A 20,701-nucleotide genomic window follows, 5' to 3' on the forward strand; every position below is an offset into this window, starting at 1 on the left:
AAATAAGAGAAATTAGAAATGATTCCTTGTCTAATAGGTGCATAGTCTTATAGATACTCTAGTGTAGCAGAACAAATGTCATCATTGAGAGTGCAGAAAACAATTACACATGGGGTAACAACAAATGCTAGTTTAGCAGAGTGTATTGTTAACAGAGTTATTGAGTCTACAGGTCTGATATAGATTTCTCTCTCTATTTTTTTTTCTTGAAGCTGTTCATTTGCATAAAATATTTCTCTGTTCATACGAGCAAGCACTAAAACATGCGCCCATCTCATGGTCGTGCTTTAGCCATCAGCCTGCACAGGGGTCTCACTGTCTTTGGCCCAGTCAGTACTTGAACATTTAACACAAAATGAAAAAACTGAGGGGCTCAGAAAGGCCCTTACAGATCATCTCTGCATATCTCAGGATCAAAATGCCTTTTTCTGTGCATTTCAGCTTGCTATTATAACAATTGCACGGTCAGTGACATATGAAATGTAAGAATCTGAACAGATACAAGTCTCACTCAAGTGCGGAAATGTTAGACGGATTGTGATAAAACCCTCCTGTTATCTCACCGTGGTGGCTTTTGCAGGAACTTGGATGTTATATTAGAAAAAGAGAAGTTTACAACACGCTTTTTTTTTTTTCTTTTTTTTTCCTCAAAACTTACTAACTTTTCCTGTGGTTTATCACATGACTAAAATTAGCTTGGCCAGATGCATTCAGTCCTTTGAATCACACGAGCACTGATTCTTCTGACCAGTTTCTAGCAGACAAGTTAAATTGTTCAAACTCAGAGCAGCAAATGAACAGCAATGAATGTAATCTATGCACTGCCAAGAATGGGAAATACTATTGTACGTACCATGAAAAGAGCAGGGCAGACTGGACAATACCTGGTAGTTCCTCTGGTTTCCCTTGCCAGGCCCCTGGTACTAAGGAAGTTAACCAATTGAAACACAAAGACAAGTGACTTCTCTTTGCAAATAAGCATGGGAATATAGAAAAAAAACCCACACACTCATTTTCCAGGAGTGTTGCAAGAGCTACTTAAATAAAAGGTCTACTTAAAGGCCAAAACCCAATTTTGCATGTCTTCCTCAGTAAGAGAGGAACCAAGTATTTTTAAATTTGAGGTTTACATAATGCTGGCTCTTACACAAAAGATGTCAGGAAAAAAACAAACTGTAAACCAATCGAACAGCTCACCTGCTAATGCCTTTTCTCCTTGAAGTGCTTCACCATCTTTTGCATGAGATAATCAATGCCTTAATGATTTGTCTGTTATTTTCCCGTTTCAAAAGCTCTAGTCATTCCAGCAAGGAAAAGACAAACAATCTTATGCGAACAGTGCCAGAACAGGAATGAGAAGTATGCATATGTATATTGGTAAATTTTTAATGTGAAGTTCTCACTTGAAATTAAGCTTGCAGAAAAATTAATTAGTGGGACTAAAGAATTAGTTTATCGAATCTCAGATTAATTTATCAAGTCAAAAGTTAGGTCACAGATGCAATATTCTTTAAACAGTGTTCTGTATGCAATATTCTTATTTCACTCTGTAAACATTTATGTTTCACCATTTGTACATTTACTCAATGAGATAAGAAAGTTTATACAAATGACTAGGATGCTTTCTAAAATCAGGACTCGAATACAATGTCCCTGTTCTGCATCGTGTCCCACAGAGACCCATCATGTCCTTGTGCAGCCTAGGGCTGTGCTGCCTGCCAGAGAGCCTCAAGTCACTGGAAGACACTTGAGTTTCCCCTTATGCCTATGGTGCCAACTCTCCACCAGACCCATGCAGCTCTTGTTACCCTTGTTATTGTGGAGGGTGAGTTTGAAAATGTCCCAGGGCTCCAGCTCAAAGCTTTGCCATGCTTCCGGCTGAGGGATGCCCCAGTGTTAGCTTGCTACCTTAACATCACTTAACTCCAGCTGTGCTGAGGTAAAATTCAAGTATGCATTCATATCTAAAATAAACAGCGACTCCTGAAATTGTTTCCATGTTTATTAAGAAAATAAAACATAAAAATCAACTTGCTTCCCAGAGGTTACCTCAGAGTCTTTCCCCTGCTCAGCACCCTTGCTGCCAGGATGTTAGACTCAGTGTGTGCTGTGGTTTAGTGGCCATTCTGCTCTGGGAGGGAGGCTCAAGACAGTTTAATCTTTTGCTAATCTTATGTTTCTGTAGCAGTCTGTACACTAAAAACATACAAGCTACAAACATCCAAATGGGTTATTTTATGTAGCTTATTACTGACCCTTGACTGAACCAAGACCCTTTGGGTTTATGTTAGTCAGCCGTTTTGGAGTGACATCAGATTTGGGGTGACTGATGCCTAATCCTTTATTCTTAAGCACATTGTAGCTGTAAGAAATTTCAGTGTGAACATGTGGAACAAATTACGAATGGGATATCAGCACGCAAAGGCAAACATGGTAGTATATAACCATTAAATAATTCAGTACAGGAAATTGCACTGACCTGCAAGAATAATCCGAAATGCAAGGAGAGATATGCATTTCAGGCTGCAGTTCCACATGCACCCTGAATCAAGCTGGTAGTTCGTCACTGCCTAAGGTCAGATCCTTCCCCTTCTTCCTCTCTTTCTTCCTCCTCTTTTGTTCCTGCTCCCAGCAGCCCAGGCCTACCCTGCCTCTGTGTCAGCTCCAGTGCTCTTGGGATCCCACAGCACAGCTCTGCTCGCTAGCTCAGAAGGAGCAATCCACTTTCTGTGACTTTGCTGCCTGTTTAGTGAATTGAACTGCAGCAGAGGTCCTAAACGTGTGAAAATTAGCAAAAGGCACCATGCAAGGATGAGCAGGCAGAGCAGAGCAGGTGGCATTTCCCCCTTTTAGAGGTGGGGAACAGCTCAATCAGCCAAACCCAGCTGATGGAGCTGAGGGCTTACATGGAAATGGTCTGCAATGTACAAGAGCATTCTTTTGAAATTTCTTTGCTTCAGTCATGTGATAAAGCGCTTGATAAAAATTATTGTGCAAATTCTTTTTCTTAAAGATAAGGTCAGATGAGATGGTTGTTTCAATTCCCTTTTGTTTCCAGCTCTGTGAATGTGTACTTTATATGTTTTAGATTGAGTGGAATTACGGGGTATTTGCAAGTATTCAGATTAAATTGATGTCTTCTGAATTCAGAGGAGGCAAGTTCAAGCTGCAGTGTTTACACCCCCAAGGTGTCCTCCCTCCCTGGCCCATTCTGCAGATGACACAAAGGCAGATTCAGGTTTGCTCCCTTTGCCATCCACTGATCACTGGGGTCTTTCAGACGCGGTAAGACATTCACTAAAATGACTACACGGGGTTGAACCAAAGGTCCATCTGGTCCAATGCTCATCTCACAAGTGGCTTTAGCAGTTGTTAGGGAACAGCAGAGAAAGCATATATGAAACTTTGCCTAGCTTCCAATTATTTTTAGCACAGAGAATTTCCTGAGCTGGATGTGGCTGCTGTCTGCTTACTAATGCTCTGTACATTTCTTTTCCAAGTACTTGTCCATTTTTTCCTTGACTCCAAGTCTGTTCTTGTGTATCCAGAGTCTCCTTTGGTAATAAATGCTCCCAGTCTCCTGCGGGCTGTGCGTAGAGCCACCTCCTCCTCTTTGTTTTCAGCCTGATTTGTACCAGGTCCATTTGGTTCCCTCCTAATTCTTGGTTCTGAAACTATGGTCACGGTCTTGAAATGGTGACAATAATGCAAACACATGCAATTTTTCCATGCACACAGTGTGTGAAAGCAGAAAGATGTTCAGGAGGTGAGTGATACAGGTGTATCACAATTCCACATGGTTGTAAGTGAAAACCTTTTTCGGACCACTTTCCTGGACTTTGTTCCATCCCGGCGTGTTTTATGTATTTATTTTCCTATCAGAAATGTTGACCAGCAGTGCTCATGACCTGGCACTTGACTTCCCACCGCCAAGACTGAATTCTGACAGAAATTCTCCTCAGCCCTTTCAGGGCTTCTGCACCCTCCGTCGCCTGAGGGACAAAGAGGTGAGGCGAGCGGGGGGGGGGGGGTGTGGGGGGGGAAGAGTCCTGTCAGCAACCCAGCTGGGGCTAATCCTGGGGGCTACATCGCCCCCTGAGGGGCCAAGCCCGGTCCGGGGGCTCCCTGCGGGTGTGCTGGTAGCCCCCCGGGACCGTCCCCTTCCCGTGGGGACGAAGCCGCGGCTCCCCCGCCGTGTGACAGCCGGGGGGGGACGCTGCTGCCTCGGCGGCCGCCGCCGTGCGTTTTCTCTCCCCGCCCGTGACACAATAACACGGAAAGCGGGGCGGGCTGGGGGGGTGTGGGGACTGCCGGGGGGGGGGATAGGGGGAGCCAGGCGATACGGCGACCTGCCTGTCCCCTGCAGGTGGGTACAGGCGGCTGGGGGCTGCGGGGACCCGGCGCTGAAGCCCGGGGAGGGGGCCGGTCCCCCTCTGCCGGCGGTGCTGTGCCCTTAGGCCAGCGGCGATGGAGGAGGGCATGAGCAGCATGCAGCAGAAAGCGGCGGAGCTGGAGCACATGGCCGAGGTCCTGCTCACCGGCGAGCAGCTGCGGTAAGAGGCGCCTTGTCCCCTTCCCCGTGCCCCGGCAGGGCTCTGCTGGTGGTGGGGGGGCGTCCCCGGGGGGCGACGGGGGAGTTCTGGCAGCCCAGCACCTGCCCTGCTGCCTGCAACACCCCGGGGTCCGTCCTGTCTGCAGCGGGGGCCGAGGGGCTGCTGCTGGACACCCCCACCTCAGGGTCACCTTCTGTTGCCTGCCCAGCCTGGGAGAAATTGGGAGAGGGTGGCAAGTGGGGAGGGGGAAAACCCAAATCACGAGTAAAGTGCTGCCGCTGCACTTCTGCCGTGGTCCCGCACCATCCCTGCCCCTCTGCGGTGGTCCCACACCACCCCTGCATTTCTCCGGTGGTCCCACACTGTCCCTGTCCCTCTGTGGTGGTCCTGCACCATCCCTGAGCTTCTGCAGTGGTCCTCCACTGTCCCTGCACCTCTGCAGTGGTCCCGTGCCGTCCCTGCCCCTCTGCAGTGGTCCTACACCACCCCTGCCCCTCTGCGGTGGTCCTACACCACCCCTGCTTTTCTCTGGTGGTCCCACACCGTCCCTACCCCTCTGCAGTGGTCCCACACCACCCGTGCCCCACAGGGCTGCTCCTTGCTCCCCCCGCTGCCCTGCACCCCGCAGCAGCTTGCTCCGGGCTCCCCAGCGGGTGCAAGGGGATCCCCGCCGTCACCGCCGGCAGCAGCGCTCGGTGCTGCGTGCCCGGAGCTGTGCGCAGCACGGAAACTGTTAACAGAAATGCCTGACTCAGTTAATTTTTAATTTCTGTGGTGTGTTTAGTGTGCCATCTGTACCCGTGCACTACAGGGGAGAAAAGAAATGTTGAGCCTTTCGGTTCGTTGGTGCAGCAGCTTGTGATTCAGGAGGAAAAAGCCCGTTATTATTGTGTGTTATATGTATAACTAGAAGGAGATTGTAAACATATTTTTTCTGTAGCTTTTGCTTGAATTTTCTTTGAATGTTTTGCTCAGATGCCAGACAAACACTGCAAAACGATAGAAACGCTGCTTGATTTGAAAGGTGCCATCCTTGCTCCTAGTACAGACACTGGTGTTGTTGCTGGTGGCATCTACATGGAAAGCACCGTTGGCACCTTGTGATGCACACCAGTGATACCCGTGGTCAGGCAGTAAGCAGGTTTGTGGTCTGGCTCCAGTACACACCAGAGCCTGCTCCAAGCTTCAGATTTTTCATCAAAGTAGCTAGAAATGAAACCTTGGGTGAAAGGATGTACTGGCATGCAGGCTCTGCAGGGTGGACTTAGTGCTGAGTTGTTTGTAAAAGTGCCTGGTAAGAATCCCACTGTTTCTAATTTATCTCACTAGATGTTGACTATTCAGTTTTAATTAAAAAACAAACAAACAAACAAACAAAAAAAAAACACAACACCTTCTATTAAGGTCAGCTTAAGTCCTTTTATGTTTCTTATAGTTAAATATAAAAGCAGAAGCTTTGCAATCTTCCCCTAAGGAGAAGACTGAGGAACTGCAACAAATCTGGCTCCTACAATCAGCTCATTAGCATCACAATCAAGGATGTCATTTGTCACCTTATTTATTGAAGTAATAAAACATGGTGCTATTTTTGGGCAGGATAATCTACAGAAACAATTATTCCCCGACCCATGAAGTTACCTGTGGCCATTCCTTCAAAAATACATAGGAAGTCTCCTTGGACTGCGGTTTCGTGAGCAGCTCATCCCATGCACTGCTGCCAAAAGGGGAGATCTGCTCTCCCCCTTTCCCTCTTCCTGCTGCCCACTCCTGGCTCTGCAGTCCCACCTCCCACACACCACCAGCTCGCATACTTCTCGCACCTTTCCAGGGGCGGATCCAATGTGGCCACCTGGCAGGCAGGCTACTTTGCTGATCTGATGGCTGCCAACATCCACAGAAGATAGGTGGTGGGAATGTGGAGCCAGGAGGAGGGAGAGGAGGTGGTGGAGAAGAAGCAGGATCTCCCATTCTGGCAGGACCGAGCTGTAGGATCGGCTGGAGCTGTCTTGAGAAAATGCACCCTGAATCATCTCTCTTCCCCTAGTTCTGGTTCTGTTCCTCTGTTGGGATGCTCTATACAAAGGGTTGGTTTTCTTCAGTTTTCCAGACAATAAAAGCTGCAAAATATAAGAGAAAACTGGCTGGTAGACAAGTCTTAGCTGACCATATGTTAAAGTTCCCCTTTTCCTGTCCAAAATAAAGGTATAATTGTTAATGGCAAATGAAACCATGGGAGGTTTTCAGGATCAAAGACAGGCTATCTCAGAAGCCTGTGGGGCAGACAAACAGATGCTAGAAAACCAACACGCGCATGCACTCAAGGAAACGTACTGTACTCTATTCTTAGTGATGCTTGCAAGTGCTAGCTAAGCCCTGGGCGGGAGTGATGCGGTGGGACAGGTGATTATGTGTGTATTTGGGTGAAAGTGCACACGGGCAAGTGTTAGTGCTGCAAGATGAACGCGTAACTTCGGAGCAAAAGCGTAAGATGAAACTGCGAGCATGGTGTTGCTTACACAAAACCAAGAAAATGTCGGTATTTAAAGCGCTCTTGTAGTAGACCAAACAGCTTGTGTCTAAACCCAGATGCTTATGGTAGCTGCTTGATTAAAATTCCTTACAACGTTCCTATTGCCCCGGCCTCACGTGCTGCCCCATTGCCGTGGTCTGTTTGCTGTGTGTCCGTCCCTCCCTGGCTGGGATCTCTTTGTGCAGCGTGGGCTGAAGGCATCGTAGCAGCGCCTGGTGCTGGCACGGGGCTTTCATGCCCCAGCTTTGGTCATTAGCAGTTTGTGGGAGATGAAGCCGTGGTGTAAATCCTGGTGGTGTGATTTATGGGAAAATAAGCAGGACCCTGAGCTGCATGTTAGCTAATCTAATAAATTTTAATATCCTGTAGGATCCTCTGCCTCTAAAGGCAGTATCTGGCTAAGCAAAAACCTAACCAACTCTTCCTTTTGGCTAATGGGAACATATTTTTAAAGGCAAAGACTTCTGAAGCTTGGCTCTTGGCAGGCCTTATAATTGTCAGATGGATGGCTACGAAACAAAGCTGAAGACTCCCCGATCTCAGCAGTGTGGCACTTCAGGAGGGACCCTCTGGGAGCTTCTTGCTGCCCTGCAGAAGACCAGGGAGAGCAAGGCAAGAGCTGGGATGGGCATGATCCAGCTGAGGGCTCTCCAGGCCATGATGATCCTACAAGGGGACAAACCGCTGGGGCAGGTTTGAGAGCTCCAACAGACCCAAAGCAGTTTTTGTCCCTGTTCTGCTGTGTTTTCGAAAACCCTTCAGCTATTCAGTGGTGAGCTTGTTCTTCAGCGGATGGCTGCCATGAAGATGTCCTCCAGAGGTTACAAGTGACCTGTACAGACCTCTTCCCTGTGGAAACTTGTGCTCAGAAGAACCATGGGGCATTTGTCTTCCTCGGGACTGGGAGAGCCCTTGGAAGCCTCCACCCCGCTGAGTCCCTGCCTTCAGACACCTGCCTGAGTGCAGCTCCAGGGAGTGAATGTCCCGGCGATTCTCGATGGGTGTGCGCGAAGGGAAGCGTCACAGCCCTGGTACTTTGGCTGGTCACAGGCGTGTAACAGCTGGGACGTCCAGCGGCACTACTGAAGTCAGGAGGAATTTTATCTGAAGCAGGGCAATTCGCCGTTCATTCCCCTCCCAGCAGAAGGCAACACGTTGTGCCCACTCCAGCACTGGTCGGCGGAAGGATTGAAGTCTCGCTGTTGGAGTTTGAGCATTAACTTGGTTACAGCTGGCAACCAAGAGCGGTTTCAACAGGCATGTTTTGATATACTTGCTGGCTGCCTGTCTTACAAGTCAGGGTTGTCTGATATCTCACTCATCTGCTAATTGCTTCTCGATGCCAGATTGTCACTGAAATCTGGTATGTCTTCCAAGAGTCCCTCGTTTCTCACAGAAAATGTGCCTAGTCATTCAGGATGTCTTCAGGCTTCGGTTGACCAAACAGCAATATTAAAAGGGCACTTATTTTTTATTTCTATTTATTTATTTACTTATTTATTTTTTACTAGAAATTGCCATTGTGTGTGTGGTGCGGCTCTCTGAAGTATGTGTAACTTTAATGACATTTATTGTTTCTTCTCTGCAGATTTTTGGATACCAGCCTGTATGAGAAGCAACACCTTTTCCAATTCACACTTCTGTTAAATGGTTTAGTAAATAATTAGGAAACTTTTAAAATGAGCCAATGACTTTCTGCAAGTAAGACTTCAGTTTCTCATCTCCTTTGTTTTTGGTGAGGGAAGTGTGAAGTAAGCTTAGTATGCTTTTAAATCGTTTTTTTCTTACATTCCTCCTGGAAAGACAAAATGTAAGATAACGGTTTAACAGAAATTTGTTTGCCTTATTATCAGAATTTGTACAGGACTTTCATTTTACAGAAGAGGTTTTACATGGTAAAGAGCTGTAAATTTTGAAGCTGAGAAAAGCCAGAACCAGTTTTCACTGGTCTTCCAAGGGTCCCGCTTCAGGAATATTATCACTTTAAGAAAACTTCTTAATAAATTGGAGTGCATGACTTTCACAGTCATTAACTTCTCCAGTATGATAGCGCCTACAGGCCCATAAATTTTTTTCTTATTCTGAGCAATAAATAGTCAACCTTTTTCACTCCAGAAGGGTTCAAAAGTTCATTGGCATTCAAAGATGCAAAACACCCATGGTGCATAGCAGTAAGAGAAATGCAATCAAGAGAACCATGCCTTTAATGTAATAACACAGAAATTAATCATATCAGTATTAATAATATAGCTACACAATTTATTTAATGCTGTCACTGTGCTTGAAACTATATCAACACTGTAGTGATGCACATCTGCAGCTGTGTGGTCTTGTGCACTAAAAGGAACGTGAGGATTTAAGATACGGAATCGCCTTGAGGTCACTTCCTCTACAGTCAGGTCCAGACCGGTCTTCAGATATTAAACGAACTTATATGGCATTTTTAGAGACAGAATTCATTAAGATTAGATTTTGTGATCTGCCTAAGCCAATCCAATATTGTATGTGCTTTTCTCCCACCTGCGCCATATTCCTGCAGCTACCTCAGTTCTCCCCTGGTAGCTGTATTTCCATTAGCAAAGAGCTTACTGATTGGCCTCAAAACTAACCCTAACAAAATATTTTTCATTTGTCTCGCTCGAGAAGGCTCATGTCTGCTGACTTGAGGGCAGATAGGACACAGGAGGTTATATCATCAGATCCTTGTGGAATGAAGTGCTTCAGAGCTTTCTGCCCAAATAATTTCACCTTCGTTAATTTGTTTTCCAAAAATCAAGCAACCAAAAAATTGGCAGTCTTCTCTGTGAAATTCCACCAGAGCAATGCGCTGAAAGAAAAGGTTTCAAAGTGAAGGTTTGGAAGGTCGTGAAATTAAGTGCTTTGACACCCGGAAGTTTTCTGCTATCTCTGTGCTATCACAACACTTTTAATTATATGTTTTACCTAATGCAAATTAATTGTAATTTTTTAAACAGCGTGATATTTTTCAAATGGATATGTTCATTTTTTTGGTAGAATCTTTGATACATGATGCACCTTCTTATGTCTTTGAGTCTTGCCCATTTGTACTAATTTTGATGATACCAGGCCCCCTATATATATATTATATATATATTTATAGATATATAATATATATATTTTATGTACACATATATATATGGGAATATAAGGAATTTTAATCAAGCATGTGTGCATGCTTATATATGCATGTATATATATAGATATACATATATGATATATGTATATACATACGGTTCAAGTACCAGGAATCTCCATTTCTCATTTTTTTCCAGTAAAACTTTTGGTTATTCAGCATTTCTGGAAATCCAGGCGTAAGGCTTTCATTTGCTCAGGTCTTTCCCTTAAGCTCTTTTGATAATTGAGCCACTCCAGTCAGCAGCTCTCCTGGAGCACAGCTCAGAGTTAAAGCAGTTAACAATGCACGTGCAAACAGCGATCTCTTGCTCTATGTCCACAGTAAGGCGGATGTTGTAAGAGTGGCTGCTGCTGTATATTCTGTGTATTCCATTCCAGGTGGAGTGAATCATTAACTTTTGTCTCAGGTTAGCAGAGATTAGCAGGCAAGCCAAGGGAACTGTATTTGAACCATGTGCAAGAGTAGGTTTTATCTATTTTAGATTAGAGGAGCTGCCTATGAACAGGTGAAGGAAACTGCTCTGATATTGATGCAGGGAGGGCAGAATTGATATGCCACAGGCAACCTGGCTTTGCTGTATCCCGCACTTATTACACAACCCCTGCTCCTGTGGGGGCAGTGGCCATAGGCTGGCAACGTGACAGAGAAGTGCTCCTATCACTTGGTGTTATTATTTACTATTCGTATAGTGATCGCGCCTAGGAATTCAGGCTATTTGTCAGGTCCCTGCAGGGGCAGGCACTGTGTGCTCAGAGGAAAGATAAAGCCCTTGCAACACAAATCTTGGCCACAGCTGGTGGCAGTTTCGTGCAGCAGACATGGAACCCAAAAGTGACATTCCCAAGGTGCAGAGAAAAATACCTCTGGAGATGCGGAGGTTACACTGCGTGTGCCGGGATGGGATGGTGGGGAGCTCTGGGAATAGTGTTCAGGAAAGGACCAGCTCTTTCCCCTCTCCGAAGTCCCACTGCAGGGTGAGAGCCCAGGCTGAAGCCAGGAGGGAGGTCAGCCAGCTTTCCCTCATGGATAACTGGACAAGGAGTAGGCAGCAACCTGTGCATCTCAAGTTAACTGAGAGGTATTTCTTTTATCTATAGATGCCAGTACTTTTTGAATTGTAAGCATTTTAGAATTTCCGTGCTTTCTTTGATGTAAAATTTAAGACCTTGAAGGGTGCAGTCACAGCAGCAAAAGTTAGCTTCTTCCCAGCCCAGCTGAGATCCTGGTGTTGGCTTCTGTATCCCATAGCCAAGCACCCAGGCACTGCGTGCTGGCCTGGGTGGTGCCTTTTGGCGTAGGGTCTGCTCTCAGAAATTGATAGTCCCTTCTAAAAAGCCAGACCCTTCTCTCTTTCTTGCCACTTACTCTGTTTTTTATATTTGTAACCCTTGTATTGTGGTTAGCTCTTTTTGCCTCCTTCTTCCTGGCATCACATGTTTGTGTGAGCACTTTTGCTGACTAGAAGATATTTTTTTCTCATTGAAGGCAAGGCTTGAATACAGTGATCTGCTCAAGCTTTTGTGGGAAAAGGTTAAACTGATGAAGAACTGGCAAAGGGAATGAAAGTTGTGGTAAGAAAAAGTAAGAAATAAGCAGGTTTGGTACGTGCACCTGGGTTTGAAAGAAGAATACACTCCATAAAAATGCCACAGAAAACAAAGTACACAAACAATCTCTGAAGAGAAACTGCATTGAGGTGCTAAAATAATGACAGGACCTACAAAGCTGGAGATCTCAGCAGAACCACTAGCACTCGCTGGGTGAAGCACACACTTCATGTTAGCCATGGCCTATTGCTTTTCTTCCTTAACCAAGAGCAGAACATCTAGACCACATATTTTAAATAATTTTGATGTGTAAACCATTGGATTTAAATAGAACTTAAACCTGTTTAGGCATAGTGTCACAAGGATCCTTACTTACAGTGGTTTCACTAAGACTATTAGTACTACAAATAGGATGGACAGTTTTATGAAGGCAGTTTGCCTCAGCCAGCCAGCAGAAGGACAGATGAGAAGGAATTTTTAATCAATTTTGTAAATATCAACATGTTTTTTTTTGTAATGGTTTGGGGAGTTGACCTTTGCCTTGAACCTCACATTTTGCTTGTGGCCTTAAGGAGAAATGACTGTATTGTGAACATGCCTTTGTTCCTTGCAGCAGGAAGAATAACAGTGATCTTAGGGTTAAAGAAAGCTAGATTATTTAAACCTGTACTGCCAGGAAAGTGCTCTACACTGGGAGTGGAAGCATAATATAATATATAGTGGAAGTGTATTTAGGGGCAATGGCCACAAAATGGAGCACAGGAAGTTCCGCATCAACATGCGAAAGAACTTCTTCACGGTGAGGGTGACGTGAGGGTGACAGAGCACGGGAACAGGCTGCCCAGGGAGGTTGTGGGGTCTCCTTCTCTGGAGATATTCAAGGCCCGTCTGGACGCCTACCTGGGCAGCCTGCTCTAGGGAACCTGCTTTGGCAGGGGGGTTGGACCCGATGATCTCTGGAGGTCCCTTCCAACCCCTACAATTCTGTGATTCTGTGATAACAATGTGCAGCCGTGTTCCTTCGTTTTTGGAAAATGCTGATGCGTAGAGAGAGAACAAGTTGCGTGGGAGCACAGAGAAAGGGACAAGATAACCCACAGGCTCACTCGGGCTCTGGCGAAACCTGTGAAGTCAGAGGAGCCTCCTCAGGCAGCGGCTCTGCTTCTGGTGACATCTGTTTCTCCGTTCCTCAGCTAGGCCCTGCTTCATGGTACAGCTCTGCAGGGAGCCAGGTGTGCCTGCAGCTACAGATGTGGAGAGAGGCAAATAATGAAGGCTAAAATTTCAAGCTGGTATTGCCAATGAAACCAGTGGTCCGCTTTTTCTCTTATTTCTTTCTGCCTGCTGGTTCCAGGCTTGGTGCTTCCCTTCCTTTGGCTTAAGCATCTCTGGACCATCACCACAGGGTGACCTGCACCGAGGCAGTGATCAGCAGGGGTTTCTGATGGGTGATATTTCATTTGGGTCAGTTTTACAAACCGATTTACCGCATGACCACAAAAAAGCCCTTTCTGGAGAAGTACGGGCGGGGGAACAAGCTTACACCATTTCACTCCGCTACGGTTTAAGGCTGTGGTTTTCTGATACAGCAGATCTAACTGCAGGCCGCTGCTGCCCTACTCTTATCGCTTCCCTTGCACTTCTCGCTGACGTTCACGGGATCAGAAGTTCAGGGAACTGCATCAGCTGAAGCCAAGCGAGAAAAGTTTAACTTTCTTAACAGGCCCGGCGTGCAGTCAGGCCTGTGCCAGTGAGGGAGCCAGACAGAAACGCGTGGTCAGGGACGCGTGGCACAGGGCAGCAGCCACTGCTGGTTTGCTTGGCCACCCTCTCAGTGCCTAATTTTCCTACACACAACATGGGTCAGATATTTGCTTGATTCCCACCTCAAAACTTCCGACTCTGATAGAAGACTGTAAAAATAAGGTTGGGTTTAAACGCTTGATGCACGTGTTACCAGATAGGCCCAGCAACTACCTGTTTATTTCTTGTTCAAGGTTTATTTCTTGTTCAAGGTTTTTACCTTTCCTTACGTGCTTCTGTCAGGGTGTAGTGCACGAATAGGGGCAAACACTGACGTGTGCATTTCAGACGTTTTGAAATTTGGGCTGTGCAGTTTATATGGCCAGCACACCGCAGTGCTACCTGTGTGAGAGCGCTGCTGCAGAGTGCGACCTCCATCTTAATTACCAGCCCTGTAATTTTACAGTCTTCATCGTTTGTTTCTTATGAGTGCCTCAATCCAGTAAATGCGCTCAGATCTCAAAGGTGCATTTACAAATAATTAAAAAATATGCCTGATTGTGCTTGCTAATTCAGAGCAAACATAGAAGCTGGCTTTTGCATAGTGAGGCCGTAATTCTTCATTTCCTTGCAACAGTGTGGGCGATTACACGGGGTACCACAGCTATGGCAGAGGGATTTGCAGGCAGAGGAGAGCTTTCTGGGTTACGTGGAGCACCAGGGGCAATCGGTCACGCTGTGGATCCTACAGCAGCGTTTGCTGGTGTGTCTGGCTGCTGCTGCAGAAAAGGGCAGGGGAGCTGGGCTCCTGCTTTGCTGGTGGACCTGCTCTAGTGCTTATCTCACCCCATGGTGAGCAGTCTGGGGAGCTCAGCCAGGTTACAGTGGTGTCGTGCTAATGCCAATGACAGTGCAAGGAGAAAGGTCAGCTGGCCTGGGGCCAGGGGTGAGGAGCTCCAGAGACCCCACAGTCCAGTAGACTTCTCATGAGGTTGAACCATGATACAGCTGTGCCAGACCAGGGGACCCTTTTCACCCTTTTTGTCTTCTGTTCCCTGGCTATCCGTCTTCTACTTACCTTGTGCCATCTCCGGAACTCATCAAACCTCTCCCTGAGTTCATTTAACTTAATGGCTTTGCAGAACAAGGAGCGAAGATTGTTTCCTGCCTGGTTAGTGAGTTGAAATGATTTACAGAGAGGGCCAGAGCCAGCACGAGGGAGAGATCGGGACTGTACAATGATGATAAATGGAGGAGAAAGAAAGAGCAAAGAGGAAGAATAAAGGGGAATAAGGCCTTCTCCTTCTGGTGGCAGAGATGTTAGATGGATCCGTCTGCCTGTTAGAGCATAGCTTCAGTTCTGAGCCCAGAGCTGGAATGCTGCTCTGGTAGGACTGGGAGCCCATGGGACACTCCCATGGGTTATGGGGCAGAGCAAGCTTGCATCCCACCAGCCTGGGAGGCTGCACAGAGCTTTCATTTCCAAAAGAACCTGGAGATGTACGTGAAATCACAATGGGACTGTATTTTCCTATCTTTATACGGACAAAAAACAACAAGTGTGCAGTCTCTGGTAGTAGCCCTCTCTTACAATTGAAACTTAAAATGTTAATATGCTTCAAGACTGTGTAGTGTCAGGTTCTCCAGCTGGTTTGTCAGAACTTTTGTTGGACATGAGAGATTTCATACCTGATCCGTATACTTCAGACATAAGCCTGCAGCTGACAGACATCCCCTGGGCATGATACGCTGCCGGTTGGATGGACAATGTACCTTTTGGCCTGTCTCATCAGTGGGGCTGCCCAAAGTCACATGCTGCTGGTTTTCGGTAGTACAAGGAATAAAGAATCCTTTTATAATGGGAATCCCCAAGATCACATCCCAGAGCATTGCAAGGCACCATGCAGCAGATGGAAAGATGGCCTTGCTCCCAAATTCTCTATAGTCCAAGTGTAAACCAAAGAGATAGCAAATGAATACAGGCCCAGAAGACAACATGATTGTTTTGAATCAGTGCTGGTCATTGTGATAGAAGTGCAGCTTCGGCACACCACCTGCTTAGCTGTCAAGGTTTTTGGTGGAGATGACAGCAATGCTGGGCAGGATTTGTGGGACTACATCCAGATAGCTCTGTGGATGTTTGGGTGAGGGTGTATTGAGGCAACAGGCACAAAGCTGCTTGGTTGAAGGTTTAAAATGTAATGGCAAAGCTGGAACTAGATGGCCAGTGAGAGCAAAAGCCAACAGTGCCTGAGAGATGGTGATAGCAAAGGTGGGAGCTTGAAAGTGAAGATAAGAAGGGTAATATAATGTTTGATGTGACAGAAGAGGAGGAGGAGGCAGTGCAAAGAATCAGGGAAATGGGCAATGTGATTGAGATGAAGAGCTGAGGAAATTATCTTTCCAAGGACATTCCAGCTAGATAAGAGCCAGACAAGACAATATTTGTCAAGGGCAGAGCACAGAACAAGCCTTGAGGTATAAGATAATAGGGAAGGAGAACTTGAAAGAGAATTTGAACTTTCTGGGGAGGATTGCGGCTGTCCTAGAGGTGCATTGCAGGAGGAATCTGCAGAGACCAAAGTTCTTCTGCTTGTAAGCAGGACTAACGCTATCATATTTATCTTTTATGGATCTTATAAAATATACCTGGCTTGGGGAGATTCTCCCATCCTTCGGTAGCACAGCTGCCATCTAGCACAGAGGTCTTTCACCTTGGGTCATTGGGTTTTCTGTGTGTTTATTTCACCGCTTCTCTCGCTAAGAGCTACTGCCCAAACTGATATATTGCCATAATGTTCCCATTATTTTTCAGCTGAATTGTTGTACAATCTGTTGGCTCTGTGTTTGCACCACTTTCTAGCATATTGGGCCAAATGCGTTTATTGGCAGCAGTTAAAAGAAGCGTTCCTCTGTTGTATCCGTTGGTCTTCACATTGTTACTCGTGTCTTCAAAGCACCGGGGCTGCTTACAGCAGGCCTGCGTATTCCTTTGTGTTTTCACAAGCCATTCTCAGCTCTGATGTAGCAAGCAAACCAAACTCGAGGCATAATTACAACATGGTTCATAAAAACAATGATTTTTAATTTAATTCACATGAACGCTGCAAGAATATTCGCAGGAAGCTGATGTTGTGAGAGCTTGTCTGAGGAACGAGAGTCCAACACTTACGCAGATCCACTTTGGGAAGAGAATCTGACAGCACGTGGCCAACACATCACTCAATGTTAGGATCGCAAATAAAGGAAATGACTTCTGAAAAGATACTAGCAAAGCATTATTTATAGTGCCGATTGTCTGCAGTAGAACAATTTCCTTTCGTTTCTTGCAGAAAAGATCCTTCTCTTGATAATCACACATCCTTTTCTGCAGAAGTGTAAAATTGTATAGCTTAGAAATCACAGTGATATAATAGAAAGCTGTTAATTGTTTCCTGATGCTCAGGAGGTAATTAACTTATACTTTCCTCTAGCTGAAATTAATCTATTTTTAGTAGGATTTGCAAAGTGTAATTCCTAGCTTAAATTGCTATTTTGGTACTCGGTCAGTGGAAACAGAGCAAGACTGTGGTGTGAAGAAGCTAAAAGTACAGTTATGATGCACAAATTCCGAAAGAAATTATGCAAATACAATTGGGAGAATTATTTGGGGCTTACTGCTGGCTGCACCTAGGTAAATGAGCGAATGTAGGAAAGACAGGGAGAGTCCACCTCAAGGTGCACAGGGATAGGACAAGAGGCAGTGAGCCCAATTTGCGTGGGAATGTCTAATTAGACAACTGGAGAAAAATAATCACCATGAGGATAAGTCAAAAATTGGAATAGGCGCCTGGAGAAGCTCTGGACTCTCCATTTTTAGAGATATTCAAGTCTTGACTCAACTTGTGACTTGACCTAAGATTTACACTTACGTAACTTGTACTAACCTGACTTGCTTTGAATGAAGGTTGGACCAGATGACCTCCAGACCTCCCTTCCAACCTTAATTATTCTCTGTTTTGTGAAGACGTGGTGTCATGTCATATGATTTTAGCTGTGGTGACTGATACTATCAAGATTTTGTTACTGGCTAATAACCAGCAGTTATTACCCACTCAGTTGTACTGGTGGGAAGGCTTGTGAGAGTAATTCCTAACCTTCTTCAGTGCAAAATCAACTAGGTTGGTTTGTACAACTGATGCAGTGGTTGACAGTACCACTTCTTTCCCTGTGTTCAGCTTTTCAGGCAAATTTAAGGACTAGAAATATATCTATTTCCAAATGAATGCCCAAGAACCTTTGAAATCTATTGATTTCCCAAACTGGATTTTAATCATGAATGTGAAGGTGAGAACGTGGTTCCATTGACCATGCTGTCTTAAGTCAGGCCAGGATTTTTTCCTCAGATCATGTGAGATTCATGAGGTGCCAACATTGCAACTTATGCCACTGCCAAGAGAGCTTTCTGAAGTGAATACGAAGAATATATGAAGAACTTGGGGTTAGAAACTAGAATTAGAAACAAAATGCATGTACTTAGGCTGTACTCAGGTTTTATATCAGTGCTCAAAGGGTGAGAATAGAGAAAAGAATGGGGGTTGTGTACAGAGTAATAGATGCTGGAAGGCTAGTCCATCACTTCAGTGCCAGAAATCACTCTGGCTATGTCATGCTGGCATTACGAGTGGAATAGTAATCCCAGGGCAAACCACCTGCTCCTCCTTTCTCACTGCCTGCATGGTGATGAGACAAGTAGATAGAGTGCTCTCAGGTCATCTCACATAGACGTGGTGCCCAAAGTGCCCAATTCAGCTGTTTATTTGTGTGCATAAATAGATCCCTATCTTTCCATAGTCCCGTGGCTCCAACTTTGCATGTGGAAAATAGAATTGCAGTCTCCCTTTAAGGGAAGGAAAGCATTAGAGCTGTTAACACTTTCTTCCCTTGGAGAGACATGTCTCATCCGATGATCTGTTTGGAAGGTGAAGAGATGTTTTCCTTTGCCCTTACATATGTGGTGAAGGGTATATTAATAGATTGGTCAAGTGCACCATCATTATCCCGATTTTATTTATTTTTTTAATAATTACATTAAACATGCACAAAGCAATGAGATTTGATGCTTTCTCTTTGTACTGTTTTGCTTTATCACAATTCAGCAAGGCCTACGTCCTTCAAAATATTTCATACTGGGGGAAAATCCAGTCATTTTGGCTTTCTATAAAGTAGTGGTTTTTCCAAATGCTATACTTTGGGCCTACTCTAATGAATCAAACAGTGGTGTTTGCAAGATAATTGCTTGCGTTCACTCTGGCTGCAGAGGGGCTAGAGCTGCTCCAAACTAATATATTAAGAGCTGCATATGATTTTTTTTCTCTTTTGTTAAATCTGTAAATCAACACCAGCTGAAACAATGTATTCTACATAATTTCACATGAAATATGTTTGTGCTTCATGTCGCTTCCTTTTCTGATGAATATGGAACATCTGAGTTTGTACGAGGCCAGCAACAGCAGTACTCTGGGGAAACACATTACTGGGGTAAAGGAGGAAGAAAAAGGGATTGCGTAAACTGTTCAGGAGAAACACAATAAATATGGAAAGAAAAATTTCCTTAAACATACAGTGGCTGGGGAAAACATCCAGTGGACTGGTATTGTGACATTTTGTTGCAGGCTGAAGGCTGTACACAGCACATCTTTTCAGGCAAAAAATCATTATTTCACCTGAGAAAATAATCGACCTGTGGAAAACACCCCCAGATGGGTGTTGGCAACCTGGTCAGTAATTTCATGTTTTCAGTGCCCACAAACCTTCTGCAGTTTCAGCAGTGCGTATATGCACAGTCTACGTACATGTGGACCAAAATCCTGCATAATTCTGCATTCAGAAAGCCCATTGTAATTACGTTCAAATTAAGACCTAATTGGCAGTGTTTGTGTTGTGCTTTGATAGCCAGGGTGAGGAATGGACTAAACCATGGCAGGCTTTTTGGCACGCCTCCTTGTGTCGGGGTGGCTGTGGTGAGAGGTGCCCATGGCCTACCTGCCTGGCTGTGGTCATTCCTACCATCTGAGGAGGGACCATACCCTGGCTGCCTGCAGATCCTGCCTTTCATCAGGACAGGAGATGTCAACGCTTTTCATGAATAAACGAATTGGTCTTAGGAGTAACACACAGCTCTAGGCCGTTTATGCAGACGAGAGGTGAATACATGAGTCTGCCTGAAGGCGCAGTGCAGGCCTTGGCCTCTTGCATGTTCTTGTTCTGTTGCCCTTGTGAAACCTGTCCCAAACAATCAATATGTCTTCTGGATTCACATTTAGGCCTGACACAGAGTCTTGGACATGAGGAGACATTTCTTCTCAGAAAGAGCAGTCAGGCGTTGGGACGGGTTGCCCAGGGAGGTGGTGGAGTCACCGTCCCTGGGGGTGTTCAAGGAAAGGTTGGACGTGGTGCTTAGGGACATGGTTCAGTGGGTGACATTGGTGGTAGGGGGATGGTTGGACCAGATGATCTTGGAGGTCTTTTCCAACCTTAATGATTCTGTGATTCCATAAACACGACCATATTGCTGTAATCTAATCGTACCAGCATTCAGCTATGGCTGATCTCGTATGTAAAGCCAGTGCTGTTACGTGCTGAATAAGGATCAGGATGCACATTCTGAGCTATTAAAGCAATAATAAGTCATGGTTTGAATTTACTGTCAGAGCACATAAATACCTGTTCACTGAGGTTTCTGCATGTGTGGAGAGAGAATTTTGCCTAGAATGAGAAGTGGCAAACACATGGCCCAGCAACGGGAGCAGGCCATTCAGTGGGGCAAGCAGGGCTTCTCTGGGCTCCTTATTTATTTATTATTTTAAGGAAAAATTTCCATTTCATTTTAAGAGCAGGGGAAAAAACGCTTCTGTAATATTTATCTTTTCAAAGCTCATCTACTTGTGAACGTTTAACAAGGCTTAATCAAACATGACAAGTTCCTTGATAGCAGACTGACAGAAGGAACTGTTCATGGAGTGGTTATGCAGCAGCTGCGTATCTTTTCATATCATATATCGGATGTAGAAAACCCTGAGCTCAACCAAAGAAACCATTCCCGGGATTTTTGTAAAAGTGAAATCCTTTGAATATAATTAGTCTTTAAATGTATTTTTATTGATACATTTTCCTTAGCGATGAAGTTCTT

General features: G+C 45.2%; 1 protein-coding gene across 2 annotated transcripts in view; it reads left to right on the plus strand.

The window, feature by feature from the left end:
* Positions 1-3,880: 3,880 nt before the first annotated feature.
* Positions 3,881-20,701, plus strand: part of DEPTOR (DEP domain containing MTOR interacting protein) — a 77,908-nt gene continuing 61,087 nt past the window's right edge. For both annotated transcript variants that reach the window (XM_035556239.2, XM_035556240.2), the window contains exons 1-2: positions 3,881-4,007; positions 4,367-4,553. In XM_035556239.2, coding sequence (XP_035412132.1) covers positions 4,468-4,553 — 86 coding nt within the window. In that variant the 5' untranslated portion in view covers positions 3,881-4,007; positions 4,367-4,467. The remainder of the gene's footprint in view (positions 4,008-4,366; positions 4,554-20,701) is intronic.

The sequence above is a fragment of the Cygnus atratus genome, chromosome 2 (genome assembly GCF_013377495.2).
Source record: "Cygnus atratus isolate AKBS03 ecotype Queensland, Australia chromosome 2, CAtr_DNAZoo_HiC_assembly, whole genome shotgun sequence".
Classification (NCBI taxonomy): domain Eukaryota; kingdom Metazoa; phylum Chordata; class Aves; order Anseriformes; family Anatidae; genus Cygnus; species Cygnus atratus.